A 22,947-nucleotide genomic window follows, 5' to 3' on the forward strand; every position below is an offset into this window, starting at 1 on the left:
CAGCCTACAATTACATAAGAGGGGTACATCAGGACCTGGGAGAACATCTGTTCACCAGAGCTCCCCAAGGGATAACAAGGTTTAACGGCCATAAACTCCAGGAAGGCCGATTTAGACTGGATATTAGAAAAAAAGTTACGGTGTGTGTCCAGGGTCTGAAACAAACTCCCCACAGAGGTGGTACAAGCAACGACTCTGGATTCCTTAAAAAAAACAGCTGGATTTATTTCTTGCTGGAGTCACCTGATCCCAGCTGACTTCCCACCTATGGCAGAGGGTGGGGGGGCTAGACCTGATGATCTCAAGGTCCCTTCCAGCTCCTAATGTCTAAGTAATCTATGAAACTCCTATTAATTCTGAGTATTCACTGCTTCTGGCATGACTTATTTTAGGTACCTAATCATAGAGATTCCAGTAAGAGTATTTTCGCCAGAAATGTATATCAATCTCAAGTATAAAGTTAATACTAGTTTAATACATGAAGCTGAACTGTGTTTACAAGTACAACAAGTATTCTTTAGTCAGACAGAAATGAAAAACAGAATCTTTAATTGTACAGATTAAGTGCTCAGCCATCTGTTTAGCAAAAGGTTATTTGCCTCAGTTTTTACTTTACATTAAGCCAACTGGTATCTCTGCCTCAGATACCCATTCCTGTCAGACTTCAGATACTTAGCTTATTGGTGCACATCTAGTTCCTTAAATTTTCCTTCTACTGGGTAACCTAATAAACTGTTATACAGCCACTCCATTCTACCATCAGGATGACTACACTTCAGTAGTAGTAGAAAGAGCTTCTCCATCTTTACTTTGTAGCAATTTACATGTGTATAGTGTATGATTTGCCTCTTGATAAAAAAAAAGAACTTAAACTCTATTGGACTTGTTTTGGCAAATGGGTGTAGCTGTAAACTGAGATTTGAAGATAAATCATTCTTCCTTATATAATTTGCCATTTTTTAATGAGAGAAAGATAGATTTAAAAAAAACACAGCCCGAAAAATCATGTCCATAGGGTTTATTGAAATAAAGCTAATTTTAACTATAAACTCTTGTAAACTCCCTTCAGCACCTAAACTCTATGCAGAGATTATGTGAACTCCTCAATTTCTGTGTGCTTTAATAAACACTAGAAATGGACATTGATGCACTAAGCTAAGATTACTACAAGTAAAAATAACCATTATGAATTATCCATTACTCTTAGTTTTCATTATAAGACATCCTGAGGCTTTCCTAAAAAACACCACATGTAATTTCAGTGCATTATATACAGATAATACAGAAATATTTTCTATAGGAAAAATAAATAAGAAAAATATGTAAACATCCTGGGTGAAATTCTATTACCACTAAAATCAGTGGCAATACTTCCATAGCCTTTGATGGAGCCAAGATTTCACCCCAATTTTAAAAGAATATATTACAGTGACATAAGATTTTGTTTCAGAACGTTTTAAAAGTGCATACAAGGTTTTGCAACAATTCATAAAACTTTCAAATGTTTTATAAATGTATTTGTCATTCATATCTATTGCGTCTCCTCAATATGGTCTCTTCTGGTTCTAACACATCTTTATTTATATCTCGAACTTCTACCACATCTGATTTGATGAGCTGACTAACTGTTAATTTGTTACCACATAGTTCAGGCTCTTCCATTCTGTAATTATCATCAGTATCTTCAAGTAGATCTTCATTATTATAATCTTCATTGTCATCTACTTCTTCCTCTTGAAGGTGTTCACCAAATGAATTAATAAGATCTTCAAGTTTCTCATTACATGTGTGATTGTCACCTTAGTTTTCAAAAAAAGCAAAGAATTAAGAATAGTGATATGGTTCCAAGTTTGACAAAAATCATTAAAAAAAAATAAATCAAAACAAACCTTATTTACCCAAATCCAAGACAACCCTGAATTTAAGATGACCCTCCAATAATTAGATTCTAGACATGGAAAGGTTATAAATATTAGTGTTCCATGTCTAGGATCTAATTGTTGGAGGTTTGTTTTAAATTCATCCCACCCCCACTGCTGAACTCAGGAAAAGCAGTGGCAGAGATGTAGGTAGAGAGAAGGCAGTGGGGGAGGCAGTGGAAGGGCAGGCAGTGGGGGGCAGTCAAGTAGCCCGAGTCCTGCTGCCTATCCCTTGCACCACTGGACCCTCTTTGTGCCTGTCCAGGGCCCAGCCAGAGCTGTCACCACTGCTACTGGGCCAGGCTGGGTCCAAAGCAAGCACGTGTACCATGTCCAGGCTGGAGCAGAGACAAAGCCTGCCTTTACCAGAGCAAGAGTAAGCAGTGGTGGGGGGAGGAAGGAGTGCAGGCAGCAGCTTTGGCTCCAGTGTCAGAGCCAGAGCTGAAAAAGCTTCCTGCCCCTGCACCCTCATACTTGATTCCAAGATGAGAGGCTTTTCCCACTCATCTTAGAATCAAGCAAATGCAGTATTTATTTTCTTCTTCCATCAGTGACTTTTGACTATGGCACTAACAACCTATAGGACAACACATTCAAGAAAACCTTACTAAGAAAGCAGCAGAGGATTTCTCACTCAATTCCAATGGAAAATGTCCTACTGCTCTTTAAGGTTAAATTATGCAATGTATCAAACTTCTAATATGGCACATCTCAAGCAAGAAAAACTGCTACTCCAACTACTCGCAAACAAATAAAATTTTAAAAAATACTCAAACCAAACTGAAAGTAAGGGACCTTACTGGACCTAGGACTGAATAACACTGAATTGAATAATAGCTATTTTAATAATAGATCATTTACACATTCTAAAAGGCTTAAACTGATTTTACTACAATAAGGATCTATGACATCGATCAGAAACAAAGAGTACCTTTTAGCTTTATTTCTGATTTATCCAGTCCACTTTCTTTCATCAACTGTCTAATAGACCGAAGTTGTGTCACTATTTCATCTTTCTGTTCACAAGCCAAAGCATTTACGCTGAAAGAGAAAAAAAAAAACAGACAAGCAGTTGAAATATATATCTGAGCTACTACTGGAAGCAAGTGTTTAACAAAACTGTACTACATATTTATAAAAAACATGACAGTTTTTTTAGGCGCATCACTAAGAGCAAAACACCTGTTTTATTCTACCAATGTTGAAAGAATTTAGGAGAACATTAGAGCTAGGATAAAGAGCATTCATGTCACTATCTTCTCTGCCCAATGAAAAGGCTGCCTGTCAGAGATCTGTAAGTTTGTCAATTAAATTTGTAATTATTTCAACGTATTCAACATATTTGAAATTCAGTATTACATTGAGTATTATTACGCTGAAAGACTACATTAAGAATGTATGTTTTAATCTTAAAAATACATATCTCATGAAAGATGTCAACTATACACATCTGTATTCCTCTATACCAGTGTTCTCAACAAGGGTTCGGTGGGGTGGGAGGGTGGGGGCGTGGCGGCAGAGGCTGAAATTCTTTCAAGGGCGCACAGGGTGCCACGCAATGTTAGCATTGTTAAGTGTGCAAATACTATTCACAAGATAAACCCAGAGATTTCAAAAAGGAATCCACGGTGTTTAAAACATTCTGACCTCCTGTAGTCTGAGTTCTTAGCTACAAAAGAATTGATCTACTACAGCAGTAGGCAACCCCTGGCATGGGTGCCAAAGCATGACACGCAAAAGCATTTTGCTTGACATGTATGCCTTGGGACGGGTGGCAGGAAAGGGGCCAGGGATGTGTTGCCACAAGGACCGGATCCCTTGCAGCTCCCCCACCATCTGCCCTGGCACACCAACACATTACAGGTCAAGGCTGCAGGTGTTTTTGGCACTCTGCCTAAAAATGTTGTCAACCCCTGCTATATTAAGTTTCTGTAGTCAAAAAGCAAGTGAAAATTAAGAGCCAGCATTTCCCAAGGGGTGCCCCAAGTCTAAAAAGGTTGAGAATCACTGCAAGGTTGGGTAGAAATGTTACATGTATTCATGGACACCTAAATCAGGTCAGCTTATTTCATAAAAGAGCATTTATAACTACTTTTTGTTTATTTGGAGAAGCACCATATTCTGGAGGTCAGCAACCTATGGTCTGTGGAACCACTCTACCTGGCTTGCAAAGCTGAAGCTTCTGTCATACTCCAGTGGGGGAGGGGCTCACCTGTGTGATAGCTGGGCTGTGGGAAGAAGCAGCCACCGCCAGGCAGTGGGGACAAGGTCAGAAGGGCCAGCCCAGCTTGGAACAAGCTGGATAATTTTGGCCTGCTGCCAAGCCCAGCCATATTCAATCACCGTTTGTAACCAAAATTACATATGTTAAACCTCAGTAGATTCTGGTTTTACTTTTCCTGGTAAAATACCACCCTCTCTCTCAGACTCTATTCATTTTTCCTCCAGTTGGGTGTTCCCATAATTTAGAAGACATTCTACACTAAAGTTATTTGAGAAATCAGTAATTTCATTTTGGGCTTTTAAGTTTCTTCAGAGCTGATGTCTTACATCTTACTATAGGGGTTTTGCAAGATGGCGCTCTCATAACTCATCCTATTTAAAATATCATCCCATAATCATTTTACTTCCATTTGTCATATGAACAAAGGTGTCATCTGTAAAAATGCAAGCATCTGTAGAACTGGCTATTGTCTGCCCAGTGCTATGCAAGTGCTTAGTTACAAAAAGATTCCTACATACCCTTCTCTTGACATACATAATAATCCGTTGACACACTTCTAATTTCCCAGAAATTTAGAAGGGGATTAGTATAATTTTAAGAGGTTTCTCTTATCCTAGAATTACTTACCAGTTTGACAGTGGGTCCAACTGAGTCAGTAAAGAATTTAACATTTTTTCTGTCTGTGCTAGATGCTGCTCCAATTCCAAAAGCTGATGCTCTAGAAGAGAGGCGGGCATATTAGAAATGAGTGTGCACTGAAGGATGTCAGCAAAGGAATAAAAGGAAATTACATTTTAATAGAGAAAGTTCAAATATCTTCTATATAAAAAACTCTGGAATGACTGCATCTAGGATAAAGTGTTCAACTCTTGGTATCACATTACCAGAAACAGAAATGGGACTGCAGGTTCAGAAAAAGAACTTCTGCTTATTAACTAGGGGTACAGATAGACATAACACTTGAACTGTTGCAAGAATGTCACAACTGGAAATTGGTTCACAATCTTCCAGGGTCAAGAAGTGTCCACACATACACTGCTAAGGGGTCCAAGTAGAATGATCACCTTTTAGGCACTGCAGTGCCATCAAACAGCCACAAGGAGTTGGTAGTGACTACTCAGTCCAACTGCAGTTCTCAGTTTCCCCTTTTCACTAATATCGAGTTCAGTAAAGACCAAATGCTGAATTTTAGTGAAATGTGTGATGGTACTGTGACTGGGAGTGCTGGGATTCATGGGGGAGCTCTCTGCTAACTTTTGAAGAGACAGTGAATTTCTTTCCATTAATTGGCAATTAAGTCCTTGGGCAGCCCTCAAGAGCCCCTAACCCCTAGGCACACAGAAGTAGGGGTCTAAGCAATGCATTCCTCTGCAACTGGCCAGGATGCAGGACACCTTGGTTAACTGCCATTAACAGAAGAAAATTGACCAGGTGTTTAAAAGCAGCAGACTGCTGTCTCCTAGGCCCCCAGCCAGGGACACTGGTCAGGTGCAGACAACAAAAGTTGCAGCAGTAAAGTTCTGGTTGTATTCCAGAGGAAACATTTGCAGTGTGGGTGTTGGGGTTTGTTGCCAGCCTTGGTAATTTTTAAGGGGGCCTAGGCCAAGCTGCAGAAATATTGCTAAAGAGAAGGCCCCAAAGCCTGTTTTTGAGTGACCATATTATGAACCATTGCAGATGTGACAACTAGGTTGGTCAGAAAAGTAAATTAATCCATCCACATGTTTAGCTAAACCAGTAATGAGATGCAATTAAACAAAGCACAAGGTCTGCAAAGAGATATTATAAGGGAAGACCATACATTAAATAATTCAAATACTCTATACTATAGCTTTATGTTAAAATATTAGTAGTAGTGATTAATGAAACCAAATATATTAGATGTTATTTGGCTACAATAGATATATTCTTGTTAAGATGCTTAAATAATTTGTATAAAGAAGAGCATAAACCAAGGTAAGGAACAAACAGGCCAGTGCTGCACAGCATTCCACAATGGGGGAGGAAAGGAGATAAGAAATGCTCTCTTTTACTGTCCCAGGGATATAAATAAATCCCAACTAACTCATACCTTTCAAGTCCACAAGAGATCTGGTTCTGTTCAGTTCTAAACGTTTCAGTGAAACAAATATAAATGAAACTAATCACAGATCACTCATTAGCATATTAGAAACAGCCAGCCATAAATACTGGGTATAGGCTAGAGGGAAATTTGGGGAATTCAGCCAATTCAAAGACCTGCTGCCAGTCTGCTTGACACCCTCCTCCCACCTCTCAAATCTACCCAACCAGTATAAGTGAAAATCTGTGGTGTACTGTCATGGGCAGCTAAACAGACTTTGGAATAAATGTTTGTTTTTATGTTTTAAAGTGCCAGAAAATAAAAGGTTGGGCTGTAGACCTATTTTTGCCTCTTTTTATCAGTATCCTACCCACAACATTACCTATAATCAGATAACAGGTGATGAGGTTGAGAAGCAGTGCAGTGGGATGCGTGGAGGACCAAAATGACACTAGCCATGGAAACCTTGGTGTCTGCACATAACACTGAACTGATTCACAGTGAACTAGTGCAGTATAATATTTGATTATATTTTTAAAATGAGCCAAGAGGTTTAAACCATTCTAAGCCAACTTGTGCATCTGGGGCATTAATGCACATGATCTGGGAGTGGGTGGGAGTATTTTAATTAGAGCAGCTCTGAGAACCCCTTTAATTAAAGCACCTGAAGTATGTCATGTGTCCACATTTCTGGACTTCAGAATGGTGGCGGGGACACTTTATCTAAAGCTCATCAAGTGATCTGATTAAACCAATCTAAACATTATGTCTGTCCGCACCCTAGAAGTTTTGACTAATGTAGTACACACATGGTTTGAGTAAACATGATGGAAAGGGCACATTGCTACAGGCTACTGACATGAAGGAAAAGAAGATGTTTAGTAAACAGGATGTTGGGAACAACTTTGCATTTGTTTGAAACAGAAGAAGATGAATCTACTGGTCTTTTCTATGTCCCTGGTTATTATACCAAGTTGTTATTGTGCTCTTCAGGTAGTGTGATTAGCCTACTGTAGTGGTTCTCAAGACATCCCTTGATACTTTTTGGTAACTGAATAGCACCACATTTCAAAAACTAATTTGTAAGTTACAGCAGGGGTCAGCAATGTTTTTGGGCAGAGTGCCAAAAACACCTGCAATCTTGACTTGTAAGATGTTGGTGTGTCAAGGGCAGAAGGTCGGGGAGCCACAAGGGGTATGGATCCTTGTTGTGGCAATGTAGCCCTGGCCCCTTTCCTGCTGTCCACCCTAAGCCACATGTGCCAAACAAAAATCCTTCAAGTCCCACACTCCGGCACCTGTGCCAGGATTGCCTACCCCTGCCTTACAGTACTTACCTCCTTGCAGAGGGGACACGTATTGGGGGTGCGGAGTCAGCCAAGCAGAAACAAGCCCAAACCTGCACTTATCTGCTTAGCTTATTTGCTTACCTCCTCGCAACTTATCTCCTCACATCTCAAGGCACCCATGGTGTCACAAAACCCTGGCTAAGAATCTCTGGCCAAAAGTTTCCTCTACTTAAAAGATTTATCTTGTTCATTCCCTTCTGTTTCCAGGCAGTCTAACTCCCAAAAGAGGGTTTTAATACACCTTTAAACACACTTATTTCATCAGAAAGCATTCAAGAAACCAAGAACGTTGAGACTGTGATTGGGGAATATCATGTTGGGGAAGTTTAAGTTGGGTATTAGGAAAAAACACTTTCACTATGTGGGTTGTGAGGCACTGAAACAAGTTACTTAGACAGGTGGTGGAATCTCCATCTTTGGAGGGTTTTAAAGCCAGGCTCGACAAAGCCCTGGCTGCAATGATCTAATTGGGGATGGTTCTGCTTTGAACAAGGGGTAGGACTAGATGACTTCCTGAGGTCCCTTCCAACTCTAATTTTCTATGATTCGAAGAGGCCTTATCTGTTGACAAGGGGAAATGCCTTGGTCAGGTCAATGAAGGCAGTATAGAGGGGTCTCTTTCTTCCCTACATGTTTTTGGATTTGTTAGAATGAGAAGAGCACATCTATAGTGGGCCTACTAGCCCTGAAGCCGTACGGTGACTCAAGGTAAACACAGTCAGTAAGGACTGAGTCTTCGGAGCACCACTTGAGTGATGATCTTTCCAACAATGCTTAGTAGTGAAATACCACAATAGTTGTTACAGTTGCTGCAATCTCCTTTATTCTTGTACAGAGTGACTATATTGACATCGTGCATAACTTGTGGCACTGTCCCTACTGTCCAACAGGAAATAAGAAGCTTGTATACATGGGGCAAAGCACAAGTTTCCTGCACTTGATCTTACACTTGTTAATATTTTTATAGCATTTTAGTAAATTTAAGAATGGGTTCTTGCGCCGCAAAAATATTAGTGAAAGCCCATTTTATTTCAGAAGGAAAACTATGCATCTTAATATACGTATTCTAATAAATGCCTTGCCTGTTTCTTTTGCCTTATCTTCTATAGTCTCATCTTTCTGAGATGAACTTTCTTCTTGAGATTTCATCTATAAAAAATGGAATAATATTAAGTGCCAACAGAATAACACTATTTCAGAAAATGCATTTAAAAGCCTTGTTAAAACTATGTTAATAATTGTAGCCACTATCTACTTTTCACTCACACAGGACCATACCCCACCCCCCACAATACTGCAAACTAAGTCAAGTGTAGCAATCTCACTAAAACCATAGAAAGCTGTGCGCCAAAAAAATGACATTTTAGTATCTAGGAATGATGTCTATGATGACTGTCCAAATCTCTCTCCCCCCCTCATTTTTTCGTAATCTTAGTAAGAATCCCCATTTCAGAATCAGACAAATTATTATTGCACTTGACCTTAGCCCAAACCAAGCCAAGCATAATATAAATGGATATCTGGAATTCAGGCTCAACATTTTAGCTATTTTCATATATGGCTCATCTTAAATACATTGTTCAGATGCACAGAAATCACACTGACTTGTAACCTTTCAAAGTAGGTGTCACATTGTACACTAAAGGGAGTGTACTGGAGAATCTAGTCACACTTAACAAATAATGCATAAGACTTTTATCATAAAATATAATGCAATCATGACAATATCTAAGGAATTGTCAAATTAATCAACCTAGATATGATTTAAGAGATCCATTATATATAATTTCTTCCTTAATTCACAACCTATATCCTTGCTTAATTTACACTTATTCACAAAAACCTTTAGCTGTAACCACCTAGAACAGGGGCTGGCAACCTATGGCCTGCAGGCCCAATCCAGCCTGTGAAGCTCAGGTAGCTCTCTCTTGGCTGTGATATGGTCAAACAGTGAAAATGGCATCAGCTAAGTCCCAGTGTTGTCCATCTTGTACCCAAGATGGTTCATTCCAGCCCACTGCTAAAAGATATTGCTGACTGCTGGCCTAGTGGCAGAATAATTAAGATCCAGCTTCTGAAAACAGTAATGTATGTTAACCCCCACTACAGCTACAGTAAATTAATACAGCCGTACATTTTGGTAAAAGGTAAAGGAAGAGAAAATAAATTCCAAATAGATTTTTAAAAGCTTGGAAGCTGAAGAACAAAAGCCTATCCACTGACAGACCATACAAACACTGGAGATTAAGAAATTTAATTTTGTATGAAATAAGGAAAACTTGCTTGATACAGCTTTTCAGAATCTAAAATACTCTCTCAAAAGTAACAGAAGGCCAATCATTTCCAAGACAAGAAGAGGTCATTTGCCTTTTGTAAGCATGCCCCTAGTTTCAACCTTCTCTCTCCAACCACACAGATGAATCTCTTATAATACAAGCCCTCAATCTGGCTATTTACTAATGCAACCTCTTCCTCTAGGCCCTGACAAATGCATAAAAATTTAAGATTGGAAGGTGCCTCTTGGGTCAGAGTCTAGTCCTCTCCAATTGCAGAATATTAACAATGCGTGTCGTGCAATCCCTTTGTTCAGTTAATAAAGCTGCCTCTTAAATGTTTTTTTGTATCCACTATTCTTATCACAAGGTTGTTCCAGTTGCTTACTGCTCTGATGGCTGGAAGCTTTCTCCTAATATGAAAGCTAAATTATTCATTTTTATATCCATATGTTCCTGTGCTAAGTTTGTCCAATAGCTAAGGCAGTTCTTCCCCACCCCTGCATGTACTTCTACATCATATTTAAAAAAAATAATCTTGTCTTCTTCCTGCTAAACAAGCCAAGGTCATTATTCTCCTCTTAAAATATAGGGTGTAATTTCCCCTTATTGGATAAACGTTTCTGCACTTGTTCCAGTTTGAATATTTCTTTCCTGAACAAGGGTGACCAGCCCATAGTTACCTAGATTACGTTTTTTTTGTTGTTTTTTTTAGAAGGGCTGAGGAAAGAGGCACTACATCTGCTATTCTCCAAACATATGATACCACCACCTACTTGACACCTTAAACATATTAAAGTAAGAATGCATTCACATTTATTTTCAAAAGTATGCATTAAAAATACTGGCTATAGGAACTGAGATTTCATGTGCCAGTTCTTTCAGAATTCTGGGATGGAGATTATCCAATTCCACACGACTCAAAATTTTACTTACACCTCAATATTTATAATTTCCATTTCTATACCCTTGTCCCCAGGAACCATACTATCATTTCCCCTAACAGCCAATATCATCATATTAGAAATTAAAATAAATTACCCATTTAATTTTGAGGCCATACATACATTACCCTTTAATCTCTACTCTGTCCTAACTGCACAGTAACTGCACTTCCCTCCTGTTCTCATTTTATAAAAGCCTTTTGATATTCATTTTAATATCCATTGAAAGGTTTAATCTATGCTGGCAATTATCATTTCACCCCTAAACTCCCTGACCTCCTAAGACATTGCCTTCCTTGCTGATCATTTTTTTTCCCTGCAGTCCTCATGGGCTTTCTACTAACGCTTTATATATATGTATATATCAGCTGTATTTTGGAATGTAGTTTTGAATCAAAGCTACAAAACCCAACTATAATTTGTATATCAAGCAAGGGGGAAAATTGTAGTAGAGTTCCAGACCTGACCAGATGAATAACTACTTATACTAGGATCATTATAGTTAGGTTTTGCAGCTGATTTCACCAACTAGTTATCTTCACTTTCAAAATCTGCTCTTTTGAAGTTAAGAACTTTTGTCGCCCACCAATTTTTGTTCATCTTCCCATTTCATTTAAACCAATTCTTCTTAAAAGCACTCAATCCAAGTTATTTCCTATGACCAGCTCCTCTATAAGCTCCTCTATAATCTGAGCTCTTGTTGGCTCAGTAGCTGAAGACATCTATAAACTATTGCTATTATTAGCGCCATTCTCCAATCTAAAACTAGGAACTTAAAACTTCCCATAACATCACAATTTCCAGTAACATTTCTGTTTAATGACATTATGAGGATTTTAAACCAAATATCCAGTTCTAACTTTGGAAATCTGTTGCTGTTTCTAGACTACCACAACCCAGTAGAACCTCTTCTACAAGCATTTGCTAAAGTAATAATCCTGACCCAAACAGATTGTAAAGTAGTATGACAACATGAATAAAAAGAAGTCTATCATGCCATTCATGTACAATGTTACCCTGTTGCCTTTACGCACATCTTTATCATTCTGGACTAGTACATATGCTTCAATCCCAGTCCGTGTCACCTGTGCATCAAAATTTACCAACAGGCACATTATGTTCTTTCCCCTGTTACTTCTCATACGTGTAAATTGCTTCCTGTAGATAGTCAAAAGGTTGCCTCTCTGTCCTCCTTGTACTTCTCCTCTGTCACAATGCCTAAAACAAACCTCAGTGGTTTGACAGTTTATGCTGTGACGGCTGTTTTTCAAGGTCTAATTTGTAACCCTGTGCTCCATTTGTTTCATATTGAGATCATAAACTATTTGGGATGGGGGACTGTCTTTTTGTGCTGTGCTTGGACCGTACCTAAAACACCGGAGGTCCTCCTTCCATGACTAGGACTTTTTTTTTTTTTTTTAAATCACAAAAAAATGAACATCAGGTTCCTTCCACATTTTACTAGAAAATTTCTTTTCTTAATATTAACAACACTCACTGTGTGTTTTCCTTGATGGAACTCATTATTGCTGCTGCGTAACTGATGGGAGAGAAATACAACAGAATATCACTCTAACCTTACTGTTAAAAATAAACTGCATAAGTAATCTTCTCTCCACTCAGATTTACCCTGAGGAGGGAGGAAGCATCTAAAGAGAAACAGTCAGCTCTCTCTGTTTCACACACACACACACACACACACACACACACACACACACACACACACTACACGTTAGTTTTTACTTCACAGTTCAACATTGACAGAACACTGGACAAAAGAGAAAGTCTGTTTTGGATAACATGGATGGACACAGAAGCAAAAAGATGACCTGTTGGACCTTTGCCATCCTTCCTTCTGTGAGTAAGATACTTAATATGAAAGTACTTACCTTTACAAATTTATATGCTGCAAACATCCCCACACCAATAGCATACAAGGGCATAAGAGTAAAAGCTATATCTCTGCCATTTCCTCTAGTTCTCTCACTCTTCATTTCCTTTCCCATTGCATTCCTCATCTGCTGAAAGCTCTGGTGTGTTTTACTTTCAGAACTTCCTGGGTTCATGTGAGATTGATGACCACCCTCAGGACCACCTGCAAAAATGAATATTTCAAAGAAAGACAAAAAGGTTTGAGTTTTGTAATTCATTTCACAATAGAAGTAAGCTAAAATTTTTCTTCCTTCCAGGATGATCCTGGATCATCATACCGTTAGTGTAGTATCAACTACCATTATACAACTGTTTATTCTGAACTCATACTACATACAATTACAAGTAACACTCTTCATGAATACCTAGTTAAATCTGTACATTATAATTAGCATATTAAGATCCTCTTTTCCTCCACTGCTACAATAAAGAGTGCAGTACAGATTACACAGTGGGCGTTTTTCTTACTAATCGAAATAAATAATTCAGCAGTCATTGCAAACTGTAGTAAAGTTAGATATAATCAGTAATATACTTTGATCTTGAAATTTAGCAATCTAATATTTAACTTTTAAATGTGCTGTAACTGCTCTTCAGTATTGACATCAAACTCACCAATTTTTCCCCAACAAAGAAAGCCAAGTTAACTGTTTTCTACCTTGAGAAACAAGCAAATAACATTTCCCCAACTAAGCAAGAGACTTCCACTAAACAAGCCAAACTAGCCTGCATGCAATGGGGTTTAACTATAGGTGCAATGATGTTTCAAATGCCCTCTACATATGCAGGAGTGCCATATTTCAGCAAGTTAAATATTTAGATTTTAAAAATCAAGTTTAGCATTGTACATATACAGTACATATGTTGCAAACACTCAACTCCCTTATCTATAAAAATTATGTATTTTACATTAAGCAGACATGAACGTAGGGACCAGAACTTAATCTCCACCTCCCCCCATTCCCTTTCAGGAGGTAGCTGACAACTAGGCTAGAGAATTAGGCACACACCATCTTTCTCTAGCTCAAATGTTTAGGTGTTCCCCATAAAGTAAAAGTTTTTACAGGAAAAATGAAGAGCCCCCTGCCTCAGCATAACCTACAGCCCCTATAGTATAACAAACTAGCCTCACACCTTTCCCAAGTGCCACAACTATCCCCTACCCCTACTTTCTGCTCCCTGCCTCATCTGCTGCCTGTCCCCTGCCTGGTCTACCATGTGGCATGAGTAGCCTGTGTGTGGCACAGGTTGGCCGTCCCTCGATCAGACCACTCCTGGGAGCCAAGAGGTGTAATTTGAAACTCCTAAATCAGAAGACTGTCTGTGGTATGGATCTTGCCCAAAGGGCTTCTTGTGGTCCTGAAGTCCCAACACATCTCTGACCCCTAAATCTAGCACTTCACACTGCCACTGCTCACCCCAGGCCTGAATGTTTGGGTTGAAGAGTGGCAGCAGCGTTAGCCTGAGTGCAGTCACCCTCCTGCCAAATTTCCAGGTAGTGATCCCCATTGGGGATGCCTTTCAGCAGGAGCAGGTTACTGTCCGAACCATTGCATCAGCACACAGGAACTAAAACTGCCACTGCTACCCATCGCACTGCTGAAGATGGGTCATTTAGCCCATCAAACAGAATGAAAGCCACACCCCTGCCCTAAATCAAAGGAGAGAGCTTAATCTGCATCTCCTACATCTTGGAGCAGTGAGTGTTTAGCAGAGGCAGGAGCCAGAACACCACTTCGTGAAGCACCTTTGTTTGAACTGTGCTTACCAAGCCAGGTTCTAGGAGCACCTAGTTAATCAAGCCTCTCCCAAAACATAGGTAGTGTATAGGCCTAGTTTATGGAGCCTGAAGGGATGTAGTTTTATGCCAATCTCCCCAGCATAATCAAGCCTGAGATGCTTTTTGGGTGTGTCTAGAAACAAAATTTGACACTCAAGCAACTTAAAGCTCCAGGTGGTAACTGAACAAGACCTTTGAGGAGAGCAATTTGACTTAAATAGTTTCATAGTTGGTAGGGTCAGAAGGGACCTGAGCAGGTCATCAAGTCCGGACCCCTGCCATGGACGGGAAAGAATGCTGGGGTCAAACGACCCCAGCTAGGTGATTATCTAGCCACCTTTTGAGGACCCCCAGGGTAGGAGCAAGCACCACTTCCCTTGGAAGTTGGTTCCAGATCCAAGCCGCCCTGACTGTGAAGTAGTGCTTCCTGATGTCTAGCATGAACCTACTCTGTCAACTTATGGCCATTATTCCTAGTTACTCCTGGTAGTGCTCAGGGGAACAGGGTATCTCCTGTTCCTTGCTGGTCCCCCCTTGATAAGTTTATAGATGGCCACCAGATCCCCTCTCAGCCTTCTCTTGTGGAGGCTGAACAGGTTCAGGTCCCGTAGCCTCTCCTTGTATCGCATGCCCTGCTGCCCCCTGATCATGCGAGTGGTCCTCCTTTGGACCCTCTCAATGCTGTCCACATCCCTCCTGAAGTGTGGCGCCCAAAATTGGCCTGACCAATGTTGCATAGAGGGGGAGGATCACCTCCTTGGACCTGCTCATGATGCATCTGTGGATGCACGACAAGGTGTGGTTAAGCCTTACTGATCACGTCCTCACATTGGTGGTCCATGTTCATCTTGGAATCGATAGAGACTCCAAGATCCTTTTCTGCCTCTGTCCTGACGAGAAGGGTGTTCCCCAGCCTGTAGGTGTGTTGCTGGTTCTCTCCCCAGGTGCAGTACCTTGCGTCAGTATTGAAACCCATTCTATTCTCATCCACCCACCCTTGTAACCTGTTCAGGTTTGCTGTAGTCTGTTCCTCCTTTCTAACGTGCCCACTTCCCACATCTTAGTGTCATCTGTGAATTTGAACAAGGTGCTTTTCACCCCCTCGTCCAAGTTGCTGATGAAGATGTTGAACAGTGTGGGCCAAGGACCGAGCCCTGGGAAACCGCACTGCCCACATCTCTCCAAGCCGAAAATGACCCATCCACCATCACTCCGGGTGCAGCCCTCCAGCCAATTAGCAACCCATCTGACTGTGTAGGCATCAACATCACAGTCACCCAATTTTTTAATGAGAATGGGATGAGAGAGTGTCAAAAGCCTTCCTAAAGTCCAGAAAGACTAAGTCCACTGCGACACCTGCATCCAAGGATTTTGTGACCTGGTCATAGAAGGCCACCAGGTTGGTCTGACAGGACCTGCCTCTAATGAACCCATGTTGGTTGCCTCTAAGCATAATCTCCCCTGCTGGTCCCTCGCAGATGTGCTCCTGGATAATTTTCTCAAAGAGCTTCCCCAGGACCAATGTAAGACTAACAGGCCTATAGTTTCCTGGGTCCTCCTTCCTCCCTTTTTTGAAAGTGGGGACCACACTGGCCCTTTTCTAGTCCTCTGGCACCTTGCCAGAGCACAACAAGTGCTTGTAAATCTGTGCCAGGGGTTCCGCAACGACCTCTGCCAACTCCCTCACACCCTGGGGTGGAGATCATTTGGACCTGCTGATTTGAACACTTTCAGTCCCACCAGAAGTTCCCTGAGAGGGTCCTCACTGACCCTAGGCCTGGCTGTGCCTCTCCTGGGTCCCTCCATCCCTCCCGAGTTGTGCAGGACTCGCCCACTTAAGTCACTTTGTGTGGAATATGAAGCTTGTTGTACTCTAATTTGCCCCAGAACTCAGCACAACTGAAACAAGGTTATATTTTAATACTGCCTTACAAACCAAAGACTTATAAGGTTCCCTGGTTTTACATTTATGGCAAAAACAGCAGAATTCACCAAGCTTGCTAAGTGGAATTCAAGCCTGCAACAAAAACAGATACTGAATCTTAGCCTTAGTCATACACAAAGAAGAATATGGATTCTCTCAGGCAGAAGAGTGGTTTTGCTATCTTCTTTAAAGATAGGAAGCAAAGATGGGCCTATAGGCAGGAAGAGCCTAAATCATAATATTGTGCTAATCTAAAAAGATTTTTAATGAAAATAATCTTAAAATGGTATTTAGAATAATTTTCAATGCAATTTTTAAATAAGTTTTCAGACCTTGAATAGTAAACTGAAATTTGAGCTAAGATTAGCATCAGATCTTCAGTGGAGTTATGTAACAACCCCTTCAAGCTCTTTCATTTTTAAGGAGTTTGCAGTATCAAAAATCTGATTATGTTTCCACTTATCCACTGGAACCCAAAACAGAGCAGATAGCTCTAAAAAGATATTATGGCTATACCTACGGTTGGAAATGCATGCCCTGGTATTCACTTCCAGGACTGCCTCTCTACTTCACATTCATCTGTCATTGCCTTAAATACAGACAAGTGTACTCTATGAACAAGAGGATCAAGTCTCTCAGGGGCCTTTGGAGTGAAGAAATTAGGAGCTGCTCTGACTTTTGGGTTTAGGTATGAGCTATGTGCTGAGAGGTTTAGACTGCACCAGTTCTGGATAAGCATGGAAGCAGAATTGTAAATGCTCATAGAGCTTTCAGGTGAAATAGGGAAGTTCTTGGTGAGGTTAGGGAGCTGCTAGGCAGGAGTATTCTGTTTCTGTTTTATTTGTTTGATTTTTACAAATTTTAACTGCAATTTTGGATACTGGTGTCTTAAATCTTCTCTAAGTTCTTCAATTTGATATTGCTCTGGGCCCCTCAGAAGATAGTTGGAACTAACCTGGTTCACTCAGCATGTGACCTGCTTGAATTTCTATTCTGAGGCAAGGGTGTAGGTTGTAGCCGAGTTGGTCTAATGACATGGGAAGAAAGGTTCTTTGGGTAAAGCCAGTATCTTTTACTAGACTCTTACTGGCCAAGAAGAACACAGACCATCTGCTGATGCTTCTTTAGCCTATCGAATGGTGTCTGTGCCAAAAAACTTGCAAAGAAAAATTTTCCCAACTATCTGAGTTGGTCTAATAAAGATATTAGATTTACCCCCCAAAAACTTGTCTGCCTATTCTGAGGAAATAATCTCTCCCTATATATTGCAGAGAGTACTTTGCTCTGGGTTTCAGATTAATCTAAGAACCAGACAGTTAAGAGTGTGATGCTGCCACAGAGCCAGGTAGCTTTCAGATCTCTTTCCAAATCTTCTGTTTCTCAAATAAAGCAATCTGACAAAATAAGATAGTTATGTGTATTATTTTTATTTTAAAATATTACCAAGTGACTATAACAAAGAACATTAGTAAGCCAATATAGTAAAAATTTACTCAACAAATTAAGAACTGTATTAATTGATCGTTACAAAGCAGTGATAAAGCAGAAGTTGCAACAAAGTCTCAGTAAATGAGAAAACTCAAATTAAGTTACTGATACAAGTAGTAATCACATTAAGTTAGTGAAACTGATCCCAAAAACAATTACTTTCTTTAGTCCCATCTTTAAGAAGCAGCCACGGTTCTGCATAATTCACTGGCTAGGTCAGTGCAGTATAATTTACAGGTATGCAAGTGTCCTTCACTTAAGTATCTATCTTTCTGGTACCTCCTACCACATATTTTTAGTTTCGGGGATCCTTATATCACATGGTGATTGTTATTTGGGACCAGGCAATGAAGGTTTAGCTGGAGCTTCTAATGTATGCAGAGTCTCAAGGGACTACAGGCTGACTGGACTGGCTAAACCCATGATTCAAATCTCATCTCTTAATTCTTCTGGCTGGCCTGCCTAAGCAAAGAAGGAACATTTAGCTTTGGCTGATTTGGTGGCATGAGAGAGAAAGAACCGCCTCTCTTTTACAGGGTCTACACTTTTTTCTAGGGTTCATTTTCCATTTGTTTTGCCTTTGTGATTGCCAGGATAATTAAGTAAACCTAACTGTTTGGGATTATCAGAATGAACCAATCCTCTTGCATACAATCTTTAAAGTATGAACAAAGTAGATAGTTCTTTCACCAAAATTACCCTAGATTTGGCAAATATCAGCAAGGTTCATTACAAATCAGGTGTTTCTTTATGCAAAAAAAAGCATAAAGAAAATCTGTTACAGGCCTCTGATAGAAAGGTGTTTTTGTTTTGTTTTAATCTTCCAGCTGGGCCAAGGACTATAACAAGTTTTTTCTGAATCTGGATTTTATAAAAATAATCTAAAACCAGCAGGTTCATCCCATGGCGAGTACTTCAATGCCCTTACCAATTTTAAAAGATTCTGGAATTTTTAGCAACAAAAACTGATAAATCAATGTGATTCTACAACTGGTGGAAGCAAACAAAACAAAACTTGTTTTTAACTTGAACAACGAACATTTTCTGAGGCTGAACTCAAATTTGGACCCATTTTCCCCACATCACACTAGAGATCATTCTACGAAATGATCCAATGATGTCCATTCAAATATCTTTATTTCTAAAGTCTGTTGGGCAACTACATAAAGTGTGATGCCTCCATTTACTAGACATTTGTCTTCAGAGAAGGCCTCCAGATTAGATTCCCATTTTGGGAGAGCTGTCCTTCTATTACTGTTTAACCACTCTCCTGCAACCAAAAAGACACACGCTTGTCAGTCTCCAACAGTGGGATCCATGCGGATAAGTTATTAGAAAGGAAAGAACCTTGCATTAACTATTGTTTTTTGATTGTCATATGGTTTCCATGACTCCTTTGAGACTTTGTATCAGTGAAAGAACTAGGAGCACTCAAACTTTCACACCCTTGGGGTCATTCACCACCCAGTCAATATTGCTGGCCAAAAATATCTATTCTTGAGTGAGCACATAAAAATAGCAGAAACCATATGGACAATAAATCTGACAACTAGTTACTCGAGAAACTCTAGCATTTTTAAAAGGAAATTCAAAGCTGGTAGCTTGATCAAGAGCTCTTATTTTTGTTCACAGGCATACACAGGGCCACCCTTTCTCTACCTTGTCTGCACAGACAGTTTTGTTTGAAGAGGAGATACAGGTCTCCTGCTCCATCATTTCTTGTTGAAGACACAAGTTTTTATTTTGTCACACAGTTCTAACGTTCCCATTCCTCTCATGTATTCCCACTGTAAATAATCAAAAACTTTCTCTCTGTTTTGTAAGAAAATAACCTTTGTCCTATCTGACAGTGGTTTAACATTCCCCTTCAGGCACCGAGCAGGAAAGCTGATAGGCCAGTACTATCTGATAATGGTTAAACATTCACGAGGAGACCATCTTAATCCCTAGTTTTTCCACCTCAACTTGGAAAATTACCATAAAATGAAAGTAGCAGGAACCACAGTTTCCATGAGACCTATACAGATTAAGTCAGAATCTAAGCTCCAAAAATGAAACAATTAGTGAATTAGTTAAATTCAGATATAATGTATAAAGTCAGTGTTTGGTTATTTCCTGTTTATTAGAGTAACATACAGAAACCTCAGACTCACTGCAAAGGAAGTATACAAACATAATGAGGCAATCGCTGCCCCAAAAAGGCCCTTTATAAAATATATTAATCTGTATGCTAAACAGGAACAGTACTAAAATGCTAAATTGTACATAAAGACTTACACATTGCATCATTGCTCACATGTGGTCAATTATCTATATAAACCTAATGGTCTTCCCCCAGATTCATTAATGAATCACTGGAAATCAGAACTACTTTGTTTACTAAGCATCTTTTACTACTCAGCCTTCTACTGAAAGTATTTATAAACCATGACTGTAAGGCTGCCTCAGAAAAGTAACTTGTTCTCATTAGCTGCCCCTGTGGTAGGCTACTTGTGTTTAGAGACGTCCAGCCAAATCCTTGGCTGTCATACATCCACCCAGCCTCATGCCCATTCACAACGTACAACCCAATGGCTATACACAGATGCCATCTTTGGAACAGGACCAGCTGTGCTGGGACATGTCCTGGCACAGCTGATCCACTTCACTGACGTCTACATACGTTGCCCGGACCCAGCATCCTGAAGCGTTGAGCCCTGCTACTCCTAGGGCTTCACACGCCTCATTCTTCATAGTTTCATAGTTGGTAGGGTTGGAAGGGACCTGAGCTGATCCTCAAGTCCGACCCGCTGCCATGGCAGGAAAGAATGCTGGCATCAAACTACCCTGGCAAGGTGTCTATCTAGCCTCCTTTTAAAGACCCCCAGGACAGGAGCAAGCACCACTTCCCTTGGAAGCTGGTTCCAGATCCTAGCCGCCCTGACTGTGAAGTAGTGCCTCCTGATATCTAGCCTGAATCTACCCTCTGTCAACTTATGGCCATTATTCCTTGTTACTCCCAGTAGTGCTCGGGGAAACAGGGACTCTCCCACTGCCTGCTGGTCTCCCTTGGCCAGTTTATAGATGGCCACCAGATCCCCTCTCAGCCTTCTCTTGTGGAGGCTGAACAGGTTCAGGTCTCATAGCCTCTCCTCGTAGGGCCTGCCCTGCTGCCTCCTAATTATGCGAGTGGCCCTCCTCTGGACCCATTCGATGCTGTCCACATCCCTCCTGAAGTGCGCTGCCCAGAACTGGACGCAGTACGCCAACTGGGGCCTGACCAATGTCGCATAGAGGGGAAGGATCACCTCCTTGGACCTGCTCGTGATACATTTGTGGATACATGACAAGGTGCGGTTAGCCTTCCTGACTGCGTCCCCACATTGGCAGCCCATGTTTATCTTGGAGTCTATAATGACTCCAAGATCCTTTTCTGCCTCTGTCCTGACAAGAAGGGAGTTCCCCAGCCTGTAGATATGCTGCTGGTTCTTCCTCCCTAGGTGCAGTACCTTGCACTTGTCAGTACTGAATCCCATCTTGTTCTCATCCGCCCACCCCTGTAACCTGTCCAGATCCAATTGCAGCCTGTCCCTCCCTTCCAGAGTGCCCACTACTCCCCACATCTTAGCATCATCTGTGAATTTGAACAAGGTGCTTTTCACCCCCTCGTCCAAGTCGCTGATGAAGTTGTTGAACAGTGCAGGCCTGAGGACTGAGCCCTGGAAGACCCCACTGCCCACATCCCACCAGGTCATTCTCTCTGACAGCAGCCCTGAGCACTGTGCCCCAATACCAGGTACAAACCAGGGAGCCTGCAGGGGTATTCCCAGGGCATTCCTATGCAGGCTCTGCTCTCTGTGCCTGCAGACACGCACCCCAGAACCCTCCCTGCAGGATCTGGCCCCTCCACGTTTGCAGCTGCATGCACCAGAGCTTCCCCCTTCAACCCAGCTTCCCTGCTCAGCACCTGCAGAAGAGTTCCTGGGGAGTGAGTCTGCCAACGCAGATCTAGGAAGCCCATGAGGCTCCCCACTCTGCACCTGCACATGTGGACCCCAGGCTGGAGCCAGGTGCCTTGAACTGCTGTCACACAGGATCAGGGCCCCAAACACCAGTGGGGTGGGGGTGCTCAGTGCAAGCAGAAAAAGGCAGCGCATAACATAGCATAATCAGCTGCAGCAGATTATCACGGCTCTGATTCTGGGCACTTGGGACAGGGGCACCTGCTCACCTGGGGCTGTTTGGCAATGGACTTAGCTCTTCCAACAGTCACCTTGCCCTAAGGCCCATTTCCTACCTGGCGCCTGCCTGAGCCCAGGAGCCAGCCCAGCACCTCCGGGCTAGGGTTGCCAACTGTCTGAATGTATTTAGGGAGGTTACAGAATGCCAGCGTGCCCATGACAACGCAAACGTGCCCACGTGCTCCAGTGTATCACATATGGTTTACAGTACATAGACACTTTGAGCCAGGAAGGCAAATGCACCCACTGGACTGCTGTATAAAACCAGATTCAACCTTCAACATTTATTTCAGTGAAGCCCTATCCTTTATGTCCAGAGTGAGTCTCAGCAGTCTCCTGGAGATAAATATCGAAACCCTGGAGGCTTCGGGGCAGTCCTGGCGGGCTGGCACCCCCACTCCCCGCCCACGCGCACTCCCCTGCAACCCGCTCAGCTCCGACAGACCCCGCCAGGAAGGACCGCGGCGCCGCCCTCCTGCCCCTCCTCCACCCGCCTCCCAGGCAGCGCCCGCCTCTTTATAATATGCCCGCCCTTTATAATATGCAGCGCCCGTGAGCCTCCTTCCCGCCGCGAGTCACTCGTCCCAAAGCCCCAGCGACGCGTCCCGCCGCTCCCTGGGCTCGGCGCAGGGGCGGAAGAGGCCGCCTGCTCGGCCGCTCCGTACCTGGTCGCGGCTGAGAGGGGCCGGCGCGACCCGCCCGCCCGCCGAGCATCCGGGGCATAGCCACGAAGGCGCAGAGCACCAACGCCACTGACACCAGCGCCTGCTGCTGCACGGACAGCGCCATGATAGGGTGTCTGAGTCTGCTGCCGCTCGAGGCTGCGCAGTGC

At 41.8% G+C, this 22,947-nt stretch overlaps 1 protein-coding gene across 2 annotated transcripts; it reads right to left on the bottom strand.

The window, feature by feature from the left end:
* Positions 1-1,003: 1,003 nt before the first annotated feature.
* CCDC107 (coiled-coil domain containing 107) lies at positions 1,004-22,945 on the bottom strand. 2 transcript variants are annotated; one of them, XM_014595862.3, is made up of 7 exons: positions 22,781-22,945; positions 12,661-12,866; positions 12,270-12,311; positions 8,637-8,703; positions 4,771-4,861; positions 2,851-2,960; positions 1,004-1,799 (listed from the first exon to the last, which is right to left on the bottom strand). In XM_014595862.3, the coding sequence occupies exons 1-7, from the start codon at positions 22,902-22,904 to the stop codon at positions 1,522-1,524; spliced, it is 918 nt and encodes a 305-aa protein (XP_014451348.1). In that variant the 5' UTR covers positions 22,905-22,945; the 3' UTR covers positions 1,004-1,521. The 2 variants fall into 2 exon arrangements, with proteins under 2 accessions (XP_014451348.1, XP_006259893.2); XM_006259831.4 differs by lacking the exon at positions 12,270-12,311 and having other exon boundaries at positions 22,781-22,944.
* Positions 22,946-22,947: the final 2 nt, after the last annotated feature.

Source organism: Alligator mississippiensis, chromosome 4, assembly GCF_030867095.1.
Source record: "Alligator mississippiensis isolate rAllMis1 chromosome 4, rAllMis1, whole genome shotgun sequence".
NCBI classification, from domain to species: Eukaryota; Metazoa; Chordata; order Crocodylia; family Alligatoridae; genus Alligator; species Alligator mississippiensis.

Coding starts and splice junctions, on each gene's coding strand:
- CCDC107 (XM_014595862.3), bottom strand. CDS start 22,904: ATGGCGCTGTCCGTGCAGCAGCAGGCGCTGGTGTCAGTGGCGTTGGTG. Junction 12,312..12,660: donor CAGCATATAAATTTGTAAAG/GTAAGTACTTTC, acceptor CTCTCCCATCAG/TTACGCAGCAGCAATAATGA. Junction 2,961..4,770: donor TTGGACCCACTGTCAAACTG/GTAAGTAATTCT, acceptor TTTCTCTTTCAG/CGTAAATGCTTTGGCTTGTG.